This window comes from Glossina fuscipes, unplaced genomic scaffold, assembly GCF_014805625.2.
Source record: "Glossina fuscipes isolate IAEA_lab_2018 unplaced genomic scaffold, Yale_Gfus_2 0, whole genome shotgun sequence".
NCBI lineage: Eukaryota > Metazoa > Arthropoda > Insecta > Diptera > Glossinidae > Glossina > Glossina fuscipes.
In genome coordinates, this window is record NW_023998414.1 from 38,561,433 (window position 1) to 38,581,184 (window position 19,752).

The 19,752-nt window shown below is 33.1% G+C and overlaps 1 protein-coding gene across 5 annotated transcripts in view; it reads left to right on the forward strand.

Moving 5' to 3' along the window:
- LOC119644694 (cAMP-specific 3',5'-cyclic phosphodiesterase) overlaps positions 1 to 19,752 on the forward strand; it is a 390,657-nt gene that overhangs the window by 204,549 nt on the left and 166,356 nt on the right. Inside the window, exon 1 of one of the 5 annotated variants that reach the window (XM_038044390.1) lies at positions 2,757 to 4,085. The exons of the other annotated variants lie outside the window; for them this stretch is intronic. Within the exon in view, the coding sequence (XP_037900318.1) occupies positions 3,010 to 4,085 (1,076 nt within the window). The 5' untranslated portion in view covers positions 2,757 to 3,009. Of the gene's footprint in view, positions 1 to 2,756; positions 4,086 to 19,752 lie in introns of those variants that run through there. 5 annotated transcript variants of the gene reach the window in all.

Genomic DNA, 19,752 nt, shown 5'->3' on the forward strand with positions numbered 1-19,752 from the left:
TATATATATATATATATATATATATATATATATATGTATATGTATGCGGACGCCTCTGTAGTGCCGCTGCAGATGTTATATTACGATTATCGAGTGAGATGCTGACGTTTCGATAACACAATACACGTTGCGGCGTATTTGTGATGAAAATTTTTTTTTTTTTTTAAATTTTCATATTAAACTATGACGAAAACAAGGTAGCGAACATAAAACGCCTGAATCCAAATAATTTCAAATTTTATTACATTAAACACGATCAATTAAAACATTTAATCAAACATAGTAGATAGCAGATAATTTCATAGCAATTTCAATAATCAAGATTTTCTGTGGTATTCTCTTAAGTGCATTCAGCCCATTGCCATAATATCAGATAAGACAGAAAACTTCGCCGCCAAATTTCATATGCCCGAATGGGATGGAAAGCTTATCGATAATTATAATTTGACAATGAAATTAATTTTAGCAAAGTTGGATTACGTGGATCTAGTTTTTCCTATCTCCCTCTATATATAAGCATTCTGATGAAAAGTTAGCTTTGATATGATAACAAAAATTTAATTGTGATGAAAATAGATGCAGATTAATAAGAACAGTGATGAGGAAAATGAATGATTTCCCAAATTTAGGCGATGTCAATCAGTTCAATTTGTAGATCTGCTCTCATATAAAGGCGCCTATGAAAAGTATGTAAATAAGAATTGTATTAAGTGAAACGATGAAGGATGTTTAATGATCGGCCTTGCTTGATGTTAATCCTTTCATTTATCTTTATTTAGGTAGATTGCATTCTCGGTTACCAATTTAATCGTATTATACACTGTTTTCTTAGAGCATTTTACTTAGCTATGTAAGCCACTTTTTGTTTTTATTTCATTCCCATTCCATAAGGTTCTATATCTATATCTATATATATGAAAAAAATTAAAGTTGAAAAGCGGTAAGAAATACAACAACGCAACGTATAAATCGATAATGTTAAAAAAAACAAAAAAAAAACAAAAAAAAAAAGCTAAAAATTGAAAGCTAACTTTTCTATTAAAATAATTTCTTTCTCGAAGTTCTCAGCAGAAAAGCCAATTCAAGGGAAAATTTTCTTATTACACATAATTGAAATGTTCTTATTAAAATTTCACTTTAAATGTGGACTATATATACATATATATATATATATGTCCACGTAGTGCGTATGTATTAATGCATTTTTGTTTTCTTTCCTTAAAATGTTCATTTGTTTACTGAGTCTTCCTGTCAAATGCAGTTTGCAAAACGTATTAAATTCCGATATATAATTTAAGTCGGGTGAACCGCCATTGCGGTTCACCTTACTTATCACTTCATGTTTCAATTATATTAAATCTGCTTTTAAGCGGGCATGCTTCGCTGTTCGGGGCAAGAAAGCAAGAAAGCAAGCAAGAAAATGCAGATGGCTTAGGACTTGAATGCGATACCTGAAGGCATTTTCCTGAATACACGGAATGTACGTAAAATTTTTGATAACTTGATAACTACGTTGCAGGAACAAACGTGCCTCTCTCTCTCTCTCTCTCTCTCTCTCTCTCTCTCTCTCTTTATAATTATAAAGATTGCCGGGAAACGTTATAGGTTTAAAAATAGCATTCTTTCGATATATAATATATATATATATATATATATATATATATTATAGCGTCTGTCGTGAATCTAATTTTAACACTCATCGAACTTGAACTTATGTAATGAATCCATTTGAGTTGGAGATCTAAGTGAATTTCCGAGTAATTGATCCGAGTTTGCCGGCGCATTGTTATATCATAAATAATTACTGGGACGCACGTTTCTTCTTTCTAAATACAAACGTAACGTGCACATATTTTGCACGATTAATCCTCATTTTTCATTTCACATATTACTATATATGTACATACGTGTATATGTACATATATATCTATCTCGGGATGTATGTATTAATATATCTCAGTGTTTCAGCCATGCGCACGATATGTGGGGAATGTGGGGTTACAGAGCAAATTACCAAGCAAATTAAAATCATATTTACTTTCCTAGGCATAATTGTGAGACATATTTCTGATTTATAGGATTTACTCCCATCACCTTATGAGTTGATGCTATGTTATGTTATGTACTTTTTTACAGTGTATTACAAGCATATCTTATATCTCATATAATTTCCGATATATATATTGAGTATGATCGACATATATAATTGCAACAATTAATTGTTTAAACTTTATCTATGTAACGGTGAATATAAAATAATTGAACTTTCTTCCGAAGAAGAATTTATTTATGTTTTAACATTAAGTCATTTTCCCCAACTCAAATACTTGTTCTTAAACTTTTAAGCGCATTGTAGCGGGCATTTTAGAAAATATTGAATAGTAAGTGGAAAACTTCGCTACACATATTCTCTCTATGCAATTCAAGGCAATGTGATTGATGCTTGAAAAACCATAGCTATCGATTTTCTTTTTTTAACTTTCGTAACTTTTACCTCTGCATCTACCTCTTCGTAAAACTAGGTTAATAAATATTTAATCGTGACGTGCTTTAATCGTTTATGGCCATAAGAAAAATTTCTACATAGAAGAGAGAGAGTGTGTTGTGTTGAGCATTTTATAACAGCAAACATATACAATTGTCCTTTGCATTTGAAACAAGAAAAAAAAAAAAAAAAAAAGGAGCAAAATTTCGTTGTTTTGTGATTTGCGAAAATTTTGTTAAAAAAAAAAATAAAAAAAAAACAAATTTTATGATTTTTAGAAAACTTGAAAACGAATTTATTTATCGATATAACTGTATATAAGTTTAAACGCCATAAAGGGCTTGACGGTAAAACTTGAATAACCTCATCGAAATACATTAATTAACACGGATCCAGTTACCTAAAAAGACAATTTACGCTACCACCGATTTCTACATAATCACACTATAAAGATTTATAGAAATAAACGGAGAATATACAAAGAAAGTAATTTATAGCAAAGTGTTTTAAGATACGAAATCAAAATGTCGAAAGACGATAGTACATCACCACCGCAATATATTGTTACAACGCCTAGCGAAGCGGAGGGTGACGATGAAGATCAATCGCTTGAGGATTTCGAAGGTACAATAAACGCTGTCACCGAATCGATGATGCAACAAGAGCAGCATCAAAAGCGTGTAGTTAGTCAAATGTCTCGACAGATTGCTAGCCGCTCGTTTTCCGTTGCTTCCGCCAGTAGTAGTGTCATTCAAGAGGAAAGTAAAAATGTAACAGAGCAATTGTTGCAACAGCAGCAGCAGCAGCAGCAGCAGAAATCACAACAAGTGTATGCAATACAAAAAACTATTAGCGCTAATACACGTAGCCAGAGTTTGCAAAGTGGAAATGATCAGACCCTACTTATGAGTAACAATACCTTAGGCAGCACTACTACGACGACGAAATTATCTCAGCAACTTAAAGCGAAATCCAGTACATCGATTGTAAGCAGTGAGCAACGTACGGGGCATTTTATGCAAAAAACTTCTTCGACTACGTCATCGGTAGGCACTAAATCAAAATTTCAAAGTTTTCTGCAGCAACCTGATGCGGTATCGGGTCATCCTACCAGTACGTCGAGTGGACATTTTCTAACAGCGCATCAGAAACATGTTCGACAATTTGTGCGTTCCACATCGGCTCATTCAGAAACAAATACGAGTAACACCACTGGCACCACCAATCGTCCAGAAAAATGCATACGCAGTGCTTCTGCTCAAATTGACGATTCGAATAATTCCGGCGACGTAATTACTGGTGGCGAGACACTAACCACGTCAACCAGTAACAAATTAAGTTTACAACAATCATCGTCAATTTTAATTTCAAAGTCTGCCGAGACAATTGAAACGAAATCGTTGGCGACTGCTTCGACCTCAACTGGCGCGCGTACCCATCTAACCTTATCGGGCGGTTTCCTGGCACCGCCTAATCGTAAGATAACCATATTAAGCCCGATACACGCACCACCCGGCCTACACGACATGATAAAACGAGCCGGCCGTTCACCTTTATCACCACGTATAAGCTTCCCGGGCAGTGAAGCTGATATATTTGGGTAAGTAACTTGCAAAACTACTAAACGATTGACAAGCACAATAAAATATTGTAATATCGCTTTAATTGTTACAACAAATCGCCGTTGCATGTGTTTATTTAAAGCTTAAGGGATACGGTGCACGACGCTCTAGCTCTCAGGCTCTCTGAATTATTAACAAATTTGTGGCATTTTATCCACTGCTCTAATATCTATTATTAACTTTTGTATTGATTGTGTGCTTATCTAAGACATAGAGCTTATGAATATTAATTATAGTCTTCAGCTTATGATGCACTTTGATATAGAAAACGCGCACATGTGCGCATTTTCCGTTAATGAATCTTAAATGTATGTGTTTCTTCTCGTCTTGCTCGTAGCAATCCAGTTAAGGCCGTATCTGGTATCTAATAATATAGAAATTTATTTTCAAAATTTTACTATGAGTTTCACAAGAATTATGACCTCCATATAATGGGTCATATATCAAAATTTTACGCAATTGTTTCCGCGGTTTCGAGCTCCTTTTTGCCGCCTGTTCCTTTCAAATGATTCCAAACTGTCATGTGATTACTGTTTCGTACCTTTCGTATTCCCGACTGCGTACGCGCTGGTCTCGCATCAACATTGCATTGACTTTTTCTACAAGAGCGCGTTGCATATTTGGAATCAAGCAAATCACTGCTGGATCCTTTGTTCCGTCACTGCATTCTCATTTTTTGCATTGTTTGTACCTCTTTTTTCGCCTTATCGTATTGAAAGCATCACATAGCGTATTTATTTCTTCCGACATTTCACCCATTTTCAGACAAGGAAAGAATTAGTAAACTATATTCACAAAAGATGTAAACCGAAGTGTCATCTTTTAACCGCATATTCGTTTAAGATAATCAAGTCAGTGTTGCCCCGATATATGCCGCGTATGAGAAAATTGATTTTATTTCATCTAAACAGACCCAAATAGCGCTCAGAATCGCTAATAGAAAATGCCGTACCTTACGGTATCACTAAGGTCTCGCCTAACTGATGCAACTTCAATCCATGATTTTTTTATGTTTTCTGAATCAAACGCACGAATCCGGTCGATCAGTGTATTCAACATCATCGGTGCCGATATGACTGTGTTAAAAATTAGTAACGCATTCATAAACTTATCTGAAATGTTTCAAGCCAATGCTTGACTATAAACGTATTTTTTCTTAATAACAGGATAGCAACAACAACTAACTGATAAACGAAATTTCGATTTATCCTATGCTTTAAAAAATACAAAAATAGCATCAATAATACATTGTAAGCTAATGATAGGAATATCATGAAATTTTGACACGTATCCGACTGGAGAATTAGTGAATACATATGCATATATGTATGTATATATATGAATTATATATGAATTATTCACAATTAGTAGAGTTTGTTAAAAATAATAAATGATGGAATTTTGACATGCATCCAACCGGATAATTAGTATATATATATATATATATATATATATATATATGTATATAAATTATTCACAATTAGTAGTTTATTAAGAATAATAAAAGTTGAAATTTTGTAAACTTTCTCCGAATCCTTAGCTGTTTTTATATCCATCACCGTGAGATGAGGGGTATATTCATTTTGTCAAAACATTTGCAACGCCCACAAGGCAGCATCAGAGGCCCCACAATGTATATATATTCTTGATCAGCATCAAATTCTAAATCGATTTAAGCATGTCCGTCTGTGTGTATGTTCGTCTGTATAATGTCTACTGTAAACATTCTCGTGGCTCCAAAAATGAAGCTATCGATTTCAAGTTGGGCAGAAACATGACCACAACAACAAGTTTCTGCATGCAGGTATTGGTATTGAAAATGGGAGAAAGCAGTGTAAGGATACGCCTGCAGTGCTGTGTTATGTGAAGGCACCTCTGTTTTTCAAAAGTCAAAAATCAGAAATTGCTTTTTTGGTCATTACTCATAAACTACAGATGTCTCTTGGGGTTTAACGTCTGCACCTGGCTTGATGCCTTAATCAGACGGGTTGCCTACAACCATAGGCACTCATTTAAGTTGAGTGATCACCCCCCGGGGGGGAAAGACGATCCCCTAATAAGGGGGCCTTTCTTACCCCGAGGTGCTCAGATAGTGCACCGGGTATGGCCGAATGAACCGCCACTCTGGTAAGTATGTGAGGCCTATCCTCACCTCGAATTTTTCCAATGGCTATGGAAAGGTGAAAACCACAGCCACCACGATACTCGCCAAAGGGCCGTACCCAGCAGTCAGGGTTCACAGGGACGATATACCCTCCGGCGTACATTCCTAGTACATCAACCTGCGAGCGGGCTCCTGACCCCCGTGGTACCAAATATTTTAGACTACAAAGCTTTTATTATAACTTTGCGCTTTGTATCACATAAAGCAATACGCCACTTTTGCCTTTAGACTTTTACTATACCGTCAAGGTTGGCCAAATCCCGGACTATCTATCTTCAAGATATACAGTTGTAGGGCGTATCAACTGACATGGCCAGATATTTCCATGTTCTCACCTATACTATATTCGTTGTACTTGTACAAAAACCAGCTACCATTGAGTCTGGTTAGACTTTCCTTTATAGTAAAAGGCTTATTGAGAGGATATATAAAACTATATCCCAGCGAACCCCTAAAACCATCTTTCAGAAAAACTCGTCGCCGAGTTATAATAGTCCAAGCCTTAAACTCTTCTTAGCCGGCCGAAACCGTTGCCCGGAGATCACCACTGGGAGGTGAGAGTTTCGGCACATCTATGCCGACCTGCAAGCATAGTTTATCTCCCCACTCACTCATAAACTACAGTAAGTAAACGTACCAAAAAAAGATGAAAGCATATTCGATGGTCGATGCTATAGCATTTGTGTACAAAAATGGAAATAATTGACCACGCCTACCCAATATTATAGTGTATCAAAATGTAATGTTTTTTTACAATACCTTTATGAAGCGCATATATAAGTTGCAAAGACCCCATAACGTATATAAATTCTTGGTCAATTTAAAAATTTAGACGACGTCTAAACATGTCCGCCTATTCGCCTATCCATCTACCTGTTGGCGCAACTTAATAATATTTGCGGTAATCATTCTCCCGTAAGTGAAGATATCGCCTACAAAAGAATTTAGAATTCAACTACAACATACACATGTCTCTACGACATAAACTTTTATTTTGAAAATAGAAGAAGAAATCAGCAGCGCCCACTTCATATTATAGAGCATGAAAATTTTGTTCTTTCACTTCTTTTGCCTGTTTTCGGGGTAAACGTGTGATGGGTATAAAAAATTCGTTCTCGACCGAATTTAATTTTCTTATTTGTTAAATAATAATTTATATTATTTATATTAATTTTGTTTTCTGTTTTCTTTATTTCTTATTCTATTGCAGGTAAGTTCAAGAACTAATATCCGAAGTTGTTTTAAATTCAAGCAAAGAAACTGCAAAGGAAGTGTGAGTTTTTAACTTATATAAAATGTGTTGATTTTGAATTTTTAATTAAGAAACTAATATTTACAAATAGGGTTTTCTTTTTCTTTAAAAAAAAAAAAAAAAAAAAAGTGAAATTTTCTTTTTTTAATAAACTTGAGCTGGTTGGCCAAACTATTGAACTTAATTGAATAACTTAAACTTTCCTTGTTAAGTTAAGGTGCTTAAGGGTATTAACACCATAACTACATAACTGCAATATAAGATTATCAAAGTATTTCCAATAATATTAAAGAAAATTTAGAAGAAGTAAGAAAGTTATATTCGACTGGGACTGGGAATCTCGCATAGTCACTACCACCATACATTTTTTTATTGTCATAGAAAAGTGAATTGGAAAAAAATGTATCTTTCACCTTTTATTTCACTAAGAAAACCATAATTAATTTACTTTGTCGTTTTGTATTCTCCGAGTACTTTTATTTCATACCCATATCGCTGGTATTATTAAGAAGAAAGTAATTGACCAGGTCGTGGTGTCCATCATATTTATTTTACAATTAACGCATTTTTAGAGAGATCTTCATTTGGAGAATGCGAAAACCCATCAATTATTATCTAGAAAAATGGAGTTGTCTTCAGTTTACGTGTCAGGCTGCGGGCTTATGTTCAATACTAACGTGCGTGCAAAAGCTTGCAATGTTTCTATCGGATATGACTTAATCAATTCAGAATTTCATACTAATCAAGAATGTAAATAATTTATAAGATCTTCGAAGCTTCATTTTAGGCAAAATGACTGTACCTCCCATCCGTCAGTGGTGGGTATAAAAAACAAAAACATCCAGATTTCTTTCAAATTTTATTTAAAATATTTTTCCTTTCAGTTCAGGACAAGTTGACTTTCATATACACAGAAATTCCAAAAAAAACTGTTACATAACATCTTATAAAAATTCCCTCAAACGGGACCGGGCACCTTTCATATACAGAATATGGGAAAAATAACAATTTTCTTATGTCATTGAAATTAATTCCGTTTGTTCAAAGTGTACGACTATCGTCTGGCGCCATCAATCAATTTTAGCTTGTGTTTTCTTTCTTTAATTCCTTTCTCTGGAATCGTTTAAATCGCGAAAAATGCCAGTGCTCCTTGGACTTTTGTAGCATTGGGATAAGACGCCAACTTTTTGGTCGCAGTTTGTGTTCAACTATCACGATATAGGCAAGAATGCAAACAAATCAAGCAAATATAAAGTACGCCCTACACGTATGCTTTTCGCCTTGTAAAGCTCAATGCAAAACTTTCTTTATAAACGTTTAAATTATTTAAAGCGTGAGGTATAAAACGACAGCAAACAAATGGACGCCGTACAAGTCATACGCTTGAATCAGTTTTTTGAAATACCGCAAACCTTAATCACGATGACGACCATATTCAGCTTCTTTCATATCCTTCTCAAAGTCAAGTGTGCCTTGTGAGCGGTGAAGGTTTCAGGCAAGTCTTTCGTCAAGTCATTGCGGTTTTTTATGCTTTTGATTGAGGCTGTCTTTGATTTATCTTCCAAGGTAAATTTTGCCTCATCGCGTAATTACAACGAAATGACAAAATGTGCAGACACTTTAAGCATTGTATACTTTACTAATTAGTTCCACTGATCTTTGTTGACTTTCTGCGGGGCAGATATATTTTCGATTAATTAAAAAAGTTTCCAGACGTTATCGCCATGTATACCGTTGTATATATTTTTTAAAATTTTATTTGAATGTTTTACTCGATGTAAAAACTGTTCAGCCAGACATTGTTTCACAAACTGGGCTGCCTATCAAGCGAAGAAAGCAATATATATATATATATATATATAATAGTCTATAAAAAATTTAGTTTCCATGCCTATGTGTTGCGGACGAAACTATTCTATTTTTCGATGGTCTAGCGATCCATTTCGCAGGTGACTTTTAACATAAACTTGTCTGTTCGCGTCCACATAATCAAGGATCCGCACTGCTACAAATCTCAAATACAAATAGTGTCTTTCTGTCCCGCCTTAGTGTCTTTCAATAAAAAAAATATCTGCAATTCCTTGCCGTCTCTATGTATAGCAATTTCTTGTAGAAAGGCATTCTTCCTGAAAGGCATAATTTCTTGCAAAGAAACAAAGACGCAATCTCATCACATACACATATACACAACAAATTATATCAGTTCATCCTGCCTTACTATTGAACGATTTCATTCAGCAAGTGAGTAAGTAACAAAAAACACTTGACTACACATACATTGATACATTGTCTCTATTGAACGTAGATACTTTGTAATATGTACACGAAATCAAAAACGATTTGTCAATAAAGTTTCATTAAATTTTTCAAATATTTCATTAAAGCAATTTTTTTTTTTTTTTCCCAACCACGTATATATCAGGTCAGAATGCCTGCAATACCCAGAAAAAGAATTCAGAATATAACCCATAGTGTATAGATATCTTTGATTAACATGAAATTCGGAGTCGATTCAAGTATGTCCCTCTCTGTCCATTTGCGGTAAAGATTCTTTTGCCTGCAAAAAAAAAAAAAAGAAGAAGAAGAAGAAGAAGCTATCGGCCTTGAAATTTTGTAAAATAATTGCAAATTGCTCATGCATCGAAAATGGGCCAAATAGGTGAAGGCCATAGACCCATAGTACAACATCAATTGAGAGACTTTCTGCTTTTCTAAACAATAGACGCACGATAAAGATAGGAAAATCAACCACGCCCATTCAATATTGTAGAGTATGAAAATTAAATTTTTTATTCGCCTATTTTTGTAAATTTTTTTTTTTTGGGAGAAAGATGGTGAAGAATGTGTGTATGAAAAAGATTCGATCTCAGCCAAATATATGAATTCCCTTATATGCTTTTCTTTTTCTTTTTTTTTTTTAAACATCAATTGTATTAGATTTTAGATAAAACACACAGCACACAGCACACAGCATCAATTTAATTTATGATCGCAATAATTTTAATTGAGATTTACTTTAGCAATTTAAATTAAATCGATTTATGTTTTCATATTTTATGTGTTATGTGTTTTTTTTTTTTCCTTATTTTTTTTTTTTGTGTTTTTTGCATAGTCAATCACTCTCTAAACGAATAAGGGAATAATTCAAAGCCTTGACTTTTCGTTGACAAAATACTGCTAGAGTCATGTATGAAACTTTACTTTGCTTGCACAAAGAGTTTTCACAATCATCCAAGAAACTCTAAAAAACATATCAATTTTCTTTTCATATATTGTGGTTTCATATTGTGGCTTCTTATTTGCTTACATATTGTCTAAAATGCTTACTTCTCAGTGCTTTAACGAATTTAAGCTTCTGTCCCATACATGTTTTATATATAATTATAAATAAAATAATTTCTCTTTTTTTAATGTGTTTATATAGGTTTTTAATAATATATTTATAAAAATTTTACTTGTTAAAATTAAATTTTCATTCACGCCGCATAGTAATTAAAATTGATTCATTTGCAAATGAAAACCATGACAGACGACAGATGACATGGTCACAAGATATTTTTTAAAATTTTGGTTAGTCATGATCATGTCAGACTGTTGAGGTCAGAAATAAATGCAAATTAGTTACAGATAGCCACAGTTATGAGTTCAAGATATATATATATATATATATATATATTAGTTTGGGGAAAAAGAAATCCATTATTTTTTCGGTAGATGGCTGCACTGATAGATTTCTCGTAAAGTATCGATCAAACAATTTCAGATTTATGCTCGTTGGAAAGGTGACATTTCGCAGTAAAAAAAATTCTTTTGCTGTTTTTTGTTTGGTGCATTCAGTTGTGAGTTACAGCGTGTTAAAAATGGAAGTGAACAAAGAGAAAATTCGGTACATTTTACAGTTGTTCTTTGACAAAGGCGAAAATGCAAGCCAGGCGGCTAAAATTGTGAATGGTGTTTAATGGTTCCGATACTGTAAGAGCCAATTATGTGCAATTTTGGTTTCGTAGATTCCGTTCAGGAATTTTTGATGTTAAAAATGCACCTCGCACAGGTAGGCCGGTCGTCGAAAATGTCGATAAAATCGGTGAAATGATCGAAGTTGACCGGCATGTTAGCAGTCGTAACATCGCCCAGGAGCTAAAAATCGACCATAAAACAGTTTTAAACCATTTACACAAAGCTGGATTCAAAAAGAAGCTCGATGTTTGGGTGTCACCCCAATTAACAGAAAAAAACATGATGGATCGAATTTCCATCTGCGAAGCCTTGGCCAAACGGAATGAGATAGACCCATTTCTTAAACGGATGGTGACTAGAGATGAGAAATGGATCACATACGATCACCCTGTGCGAAAACGATCGTGGTCAAAGAGCGGTGAAGCACCTCAAACGGCCAGGAAGGTTTTGCTATGCATTTGGTGGGACTGGAAGGGGATTATTTATTATGAGTTGCTTCCATATGACCAAACGCTAAATTCTGATCTCTACTGTCAACAACTGGACCGTTTGAAGATAGCGATTGACCAGAAACGACCAGAATTGGCCAACAGGAGCGGTGTCGTGTTCCACCAGGACAACGCTAGGCCACACACATCTACAGTGACTCGCCAGAAACTTCGGGAGCTTGGTTGGGAAGTTTTAATGCATCCGCCATACAGTCCGGACTTGGCACCAAGCGATTATCATCTTTTTCTTGCATTGCAAAATTTCTTTAATGATAAAAAATTGGAATCTAGGGAGGATTGTGAAAATCGACTACTATAGTTTTTTGCAAATAGAGACTAGTACTTCTATGAGAGAGGCATTTTGAAGTTACCTTTAAAATGGCAACAAATCATACAACAAAACGGTGCATATTTGACCCAAATCGGACAATCCGAAGCATGTTAAATAAATTCCTGAAGTTCATATAAAAATAATGGATTTCTTTTTCCCCAAACTATATATATATATATATATACTATATATATATATATATATATATTAACTTTATCAAGAAGCACGTATGTACATTATCTGAATTTCAGTAATTTTCATAGGCAACCTGCCAGCCCACCTCATATACTCATATACATAAATGACACGTGCCATTTTTTGTTTAACCTATAGATATATTTGACATATTGAAACGGAACGTAATCAAAATAAATTCTTATTGTGCCAATAGTCGAAGACATAATTTAAATCTCTTACATTTGATGAATTTTTTAATCTTCGTGCATAAAACTGCTTTGATTTCGATAGGTTCATGCTTTTATTGAAATCATGATTAGAACTCAGCTCAGATTTAGCGTTTCTATTAAAGATGTAATATCATATATGATATATATACACATATATGTAATATGTGATACAAATATCACTTATATGTACATATATACATTTACTATGTTTTTTGTGTGTTTTTTGTGTCGTTCGTGAAACGTTAAACCGCTCAGCTATTTTCACAACAGACGCTTCGACTAGCCGAGCACCGTTGACTTGGCTTCTTTCCACCTCTGAGAGATCACAGAGATCACTGAGATCACACAATTCAACGATCGCCAGTTTTAACCGATGCAGAACAAAGCGTTTAATGCACTAAAGCAAAAACTACAAGACATGCACTACATACGCGCCGCATTATTTACGCGGAACCAGTGCTGCCAACATGCAATAAGATGGTACTGTGTTACATACTACTTATATTATTTCGCCCATCTTCTACGTGTGTACACATACACACACACATCTATATATATATATATATATATATATAATTCCAATGTTGACATGACCGACAGTTCAGAAGAATTTGAAAGTTACAGATCAAGCGTTTCTTGCTTACATAACACATTTTCTTGCACATCTTGTGTAACTATCGAAATTATTTACTGAAAAATATGCTCGCTTGCAATTCTGTTTCTTATCAAATTGTTATTAAAAATCACAGAACATAAACAAGCATTTGTAACATAATGTAACATGTAACATAAGCTATCATTGAAAAATTATCTGTTGACTTTATTACGTTAAAAGCAAGAAATTGCAAGATTCTTACAACGCTTATAAGGAGGAGATATTATGAAATATGAAATATCGAATGAGACAAGTTACGCGGAGATACCGTTGTTCATCTTCTTGCTGGTTGTTGACGCAGCAACCATATTAACAACTGTCGAAACAAATGGATTTAGCGGATGCATATGGACCAAATCAAAGTCAAACTGAAATATTGTCATTGATAATAATTGTTATAATTGTTTTTTAGTTTAACCATTCGTGTAAGCAATGATGAGATTTGTTATCTTTATGCAATTAATAAAGCAAGTATTATGAAAATTTCCTGTTGAAAACACTCTTTACGTTGCGTACACTAAAATCAATTTTCGTATATAGTTTCAAAATATCAATTTTAAATGCATCGTGTACCGTCATTGCGTTAGAACTCTTGTCGTTGCTCCTCACAAGTAAATACTAGGGTAATAGAAAGAACAAGCAGATAAGCATATCTAGGGTTAGGTAATATTGTCTTATATCTCTTTGAAGATTTTTGGCAAATAAATAATTTGATACCAATTAGAAAATTCATCATTATACACGCTTAGGCAATATCGGGTATATCAAGATGAAATTGAAATTTTTCTATAAAAAATATATGTTTTGTTGTATGAAAATGATAAAAAAAAAATAATTTAATCAAAGTATTGCCCCTTACCTAGCTATACATATCTTTTACCTTTTTGACAATTTACTTTTAAAAAACTTTCCCTTCGAAGTCAATAAATCTTGCAGCAACTCATTGCCTTGCCCTCCAACTTTTTTTTTCTCCTTCAGGCCGCTCTTTGTCATCGACAACAAAATCGTCACCATTTAAACGGTTGGGAGGATGGAACAGTAGCACCATAACCTTCTAAACGTGTTTTTGATGATTTTCGGCAGCAGATTCCTTTACATCGAGCAACACAAGTAATGAATGTTGACAATGTAATTTTGAGTGTTCCATGATTATCGTCTTTGTACACTGATTAACTCAATGAAAGACTGGAATGGAAAAGCTGTTATTTTTTATATAGAGGCAGATCAAAATTATCGAAACGTTGACAAGTCGCATTAATTTTCCATTTGCACCAATAGACGTCGCTGATCAGAATACATGCAAAGCATTTATCTTTTTTTGTTAAGTACACGAATCTGAATATGTTATTAGAGTAGATCTTTATGTACTTTGCTAGACATGACGAAATACCTTTACATCTACGAGATACTTCAGTTTCTGACCAAATAAACATGTGACTTATATTTTTATTGATATTATGACAACCGAAATACTTATAACAACCTACGGATGTGCTTAGCTTAGGAAAACCCAAAGCTAAGCTTTTTCTTGAAGTTGAAAGGAACTATATGAACATTTTTTCTACTACTGCCTGCCATTCAATCGACGGGCATGTAGGTACGAGCGTGTTTAGCCTCTTCTAAGCAAGTGTCCGTTTGAAGTTCTGCCATCCTAATTTCCTCACCGTATGAAGATTGAATTTTTTATATGCAAAGCAACATTTATTGCAATAATTTTCCTTTGGCCATTAAATAAACTATTTATTGTTTAATTGCTAAGAAAATGTTGTCGTTAAATTGTTTTAATTTTCATTAGTCAAGACGAATACTCTATCACGTGTTTCTCAAATTTAAATGAAAAATTTTTCAGCTAATAGATAGTTCCGTGCACATTGTACAGTGAATGACTTATATAACGATTGAATATTTATCGCGTTTGCTTTCATCAATCGAAGCGAGTATTTTTTTTTTTTTGATCGATCATCAAGTTAGGAGAAGTCTTTTACCCCACACACATCGCGCTCATAATGACGAACGATAAACTGCGTATTTGCTTACATAACAATCGATTTTTAACGGCTTTCTGTAAATTCATCATCGTCAATTTAGATGAGGGCACGATTTACTTCATGAAATCAATGAAAAGGAGTTGTTTCGTTTGAAGAGTGTTTATAAAGGATAAAAGGAAAAGGAAAACGCAAAAAGTCATTGCATAAAAGTGCTCAGCAGTGCTATTCAATGTATTTTTTTTTTTTTTTTTTTTTTTTTTTTAAAATTTTTTAATATTATAATTTTATTAGGTTTACTTATAAATAAAAAAAAAAAAAAAAAAAAAAACAAAGGCAAAATTTTACGATGGACACGTGAAATCATAATCAATATGATGGGTACTCTGCGCCTTTCCTGCTTAATATAATACCACTAATGTTAAATTTATTTTTATTAATGCAAATAAAACGTGATTTCACAAAACTCCACGCACATATACATACAGGCATATATAAAATTTTGTTTACGTTTTATATATCCGGTGAAATTTAAATATTTATTGACTATAAGTAAAAGTGAAAGGAAGAAAAAAATAAATAAATAAATAAATAAATAAATAAAAACAAAGGGGAAAAACATGAAAATACTTCATTATATAACATCATCATAGAAGGCAGTGATATTTGTTATTATCAATTGTTTTATATTGAGAGGTCAGTCTATTTTAAATGAATTTAAGTAAACATATTTTTACACATATATTGACGTATAGCTATATATCTTATAGATAGATATACCTATAGATGTTTGCAATTGCGAATGTATTCCGACATGTTAACTCATTATTAATTTTCGATATTGATTTTCGTATATAATATAATATGCAGGCCAATGCACACAAGCATTTATTTAACGAACATAAGTAGATAAATATTTACGCATATGTGTACATAAATGTCAACATGTAATGAGTTACGTATTAGTTACCCTTGTAAACGCATATATATATAAATATATATATGTGTATATATTTTTATTTTATCCGCCTGAGTTCTCGAGTAGATAAAGAGTCGCGACTAACAATTTAATGGTCGTGAGTTCAAATCTCAAGCCGATAGATAGACTTAGAGGCGCCAAGGCTTTAATAATAATTATAATAATAATAATTTTGTACAAAATGCTAAATATTTTTTAAATAAATTTCAGATCTGATTTAAAGGCCTCGAACGAGATTCGAGTTTTTTAAAATACTTCCTGGGAGAAACCAATAAATATTGATTTAGTCCGGCGAATATAACAAAAAAAAAGAAAAAGAAAAACGGTTTCAATTTAGAGTCTTCGATAACCTTTTATTATTAATTTTTATTTGCTAACAACTGCAATTGTTGTTATCAATATCGTAACATTTTCGGTTATTTTACTAAAAATTAATTTTCCAAAATTCGACTTTATTAGAGCTTATTAATAATCATCATATTCCCAGCAGTGTCTCAAGACACTTTATGCTCTCGCAGCTGCCATAATGCCGAACCAATTATAAGTTGTTTAATCCGTTTCGGGTAATGTTTGTTCCTTTTGTCCGTTAATAAGATTAAAATGCATTTTATATTGCATAACTAATTGAGAAGTAAATCCTAAGACTAAGATCTTAAATCGCTAGCATCTAAGGCTAACGGCTTTATTAAAAACTCTACCGCACCTGAGATTCGAACTCACGGCCATTAAGTTACTAATCGAGATTCTTTGCCTTCGGCCACTCAAGCGGAAAGTTAACAAAATTAATCCAACATCGAAGACAAGAAACAAAACTTCAAAGATATTTTAAAAGAGTGAAAGGCAAAAGGCGGACTACTTTCACCTATAAGAAACTGTGTTCATTGTAAAGAGAAAGAGCTCTTACTACCTACTGTTCGCACCAATCGCACAGTACGCAAAGTGAATTGTAAAAGGTGTTAATAAAAAAAATCCATTTTAATTGCCTTAATAATACATACCCCAAGGACCGTCACGACCTACAATATTAAATACATTTCATCACCTAAACTACCTACAAATTTAGGGATATTTGGTATATGTGCGCGGTTTTTTTTTGAGAGATTTTGATGTAATTTACTCAAGGACGAACACTATTGCAAAACGATTCGGATCATATTACTTTTTCGATCAGTGCCCATATAAGGCCTTATTTTGAAAAGTTTTTACATGAGTAATTGTATGAGACAAAGTGGGCCATGTCCCAATATTAAAATACTTTTCAAATACGTGGAGAAACCATTTTCTGATGAAATATTTTTCAACGTATGCTTTGCTTACTGTGCAGTGCAATGTATTTCAGATAGGGCTCGAAATTTTACGTTTAAACACGTCACACATAAAACTTGAGTCGCTACACTCTGACCATGTGACAAAGAACGAAATTAAATTTATTTCTCTTACGGTTTTGTTATCTTAAACATATCGAAAAGAAATCAATATCATTAGTTGTGACACACGAAAATCCTATAAAACAGTAATAAAAATTTATGTACATTTTTTATGTATATTTGTAGTCATTGCAAATAGTAGTCCAGGTAAAAGGTTTTTTAATCCTAACTAAGGGAGGGATACGCAGATTTATTTTACTTTAATCTCTTAACGCAGCTTAAAAAAAAAAAAAATGTTTCGTGTGAAAAGTGTTATTAAACTGTTCAAGTATAGGTTTATGTAAAAAATGAAATTTCAAAGATGATAAAATCTTACATAATACATTTGTATAAAGGCGTACAAAGGGCAAACAAGAACATTATAGTTACATAAACTCATCATTTATTCCAATTACACTTCACTGTATTATGTAACGAAGACATCCATTAAAATATTCTTTTATTTTTTATAGCTACCATCAAAGGATGACATTATATTCACTTAAAAGTTAAAATCCTTTTAATATTTAGAAGAAAGCTTGAAAAAATCCTATGAAGTAAAGACATTCTTCCATATGTCTCGTATCATAATTTGACTCGATTTAAGCATATGTCTGTCCGTCTGTCCGCCTATGTCGTAACCTTTCGCCCGCCCGTAGATAATGTATATAATATAGGGGCTTGCTATTTGAAAAAACCATAAGAAGTTCTAGCGGCCCTTGAATACGGCATCAACTGTAGATATGCAAGATGTTAAACTACTCATCGACAGTACAAACTCAACTAAGAACACCTCGGAAAAAAATTTTTTTTGCTTGCTTATTACTGCGTTAAACTCATATAGATAAATAACGATGAGAATTTTCGCCAACAAATTATGGATGATCCTATAGCAATAGTATTATAGAATATCAAAACTCCATTTCCAGATTCCCTTACTGTCAAGTAGAAGTTTGCTTAGTTGTTTACTTTATCGTATTATATTTGTTCATTTTCAGTTATATTAAAAACAAATAAAAGCACTGCTGTGAGACAAGGTCGAATCATTTAATACCCTACATGGCTACGTCTAAAATGTACTCATTCATGTAAAGACTATTCACAATAAGGCTTTATATGGAGAGCGATTAAAGATAGTGTTCATCCTTAAGCTAAAACATGTACACATGTGTGTCGATATGCCAAATTTTATGAAAATATCTCAAAAATGACGACATGAAGGTTAAAAATGAAATAATAAAACCGACAGATGGACAGACGAATAGACAAATCTAGATTTGTCCTTAACAATTATGTTGTTAATCTCAATTTCGCTGAGGGTGCGTATATACGCGTAAATTTAATATACTCTTGAAGCGCAAATGGTGTAGGGTATAAAAATACAGTTATAGGAAAAAAAGATTAACATTAAACTAATAATAATGAAATTTATGACGACATTATATCGAATTAGTGTTTAATGGTAGATCACTAATAGCCCCTGGGACTGGAATCAGTAATTAACGGCATCCACATCGATAACCAGTGGACAATGTAGCAGTGCAAAGACTTGTGAACACATCATATTAATACATAACCAGGGGATGTTTATAATGAATTACATTAACCTCACTAATGAAATCTGATTTACACTTTGTTTACTTGCCTAATGCAATTATATTTTGGATTTTTTTTTGTTTCTCACTTTGTTTATTTAATATAATTATATTTCGCAATTTATGATGGGGGAAAAAAAAAACGCAGCGGTTACCGAAAACGCATAATAAAAAAGAAAATAAAAAAGAGAGGAACAACCGGTAAGAATTTTATATTCGACCGGGAAGAACCTTAAATACTTTTCATTTTAATCGAATATTACAAAAAAAAATATATATATATATATATATATCCTAAATTGTGGGCGGGACATAACAAATCGGACTTTTCAGACGAACATGATGTTCGCATGAGTAGCCGGGTAGAGAAGATTTGGGATTACCTTAGTCATATTTCGCGTGTTCAAATCTGAAGTGCGGTAGCTA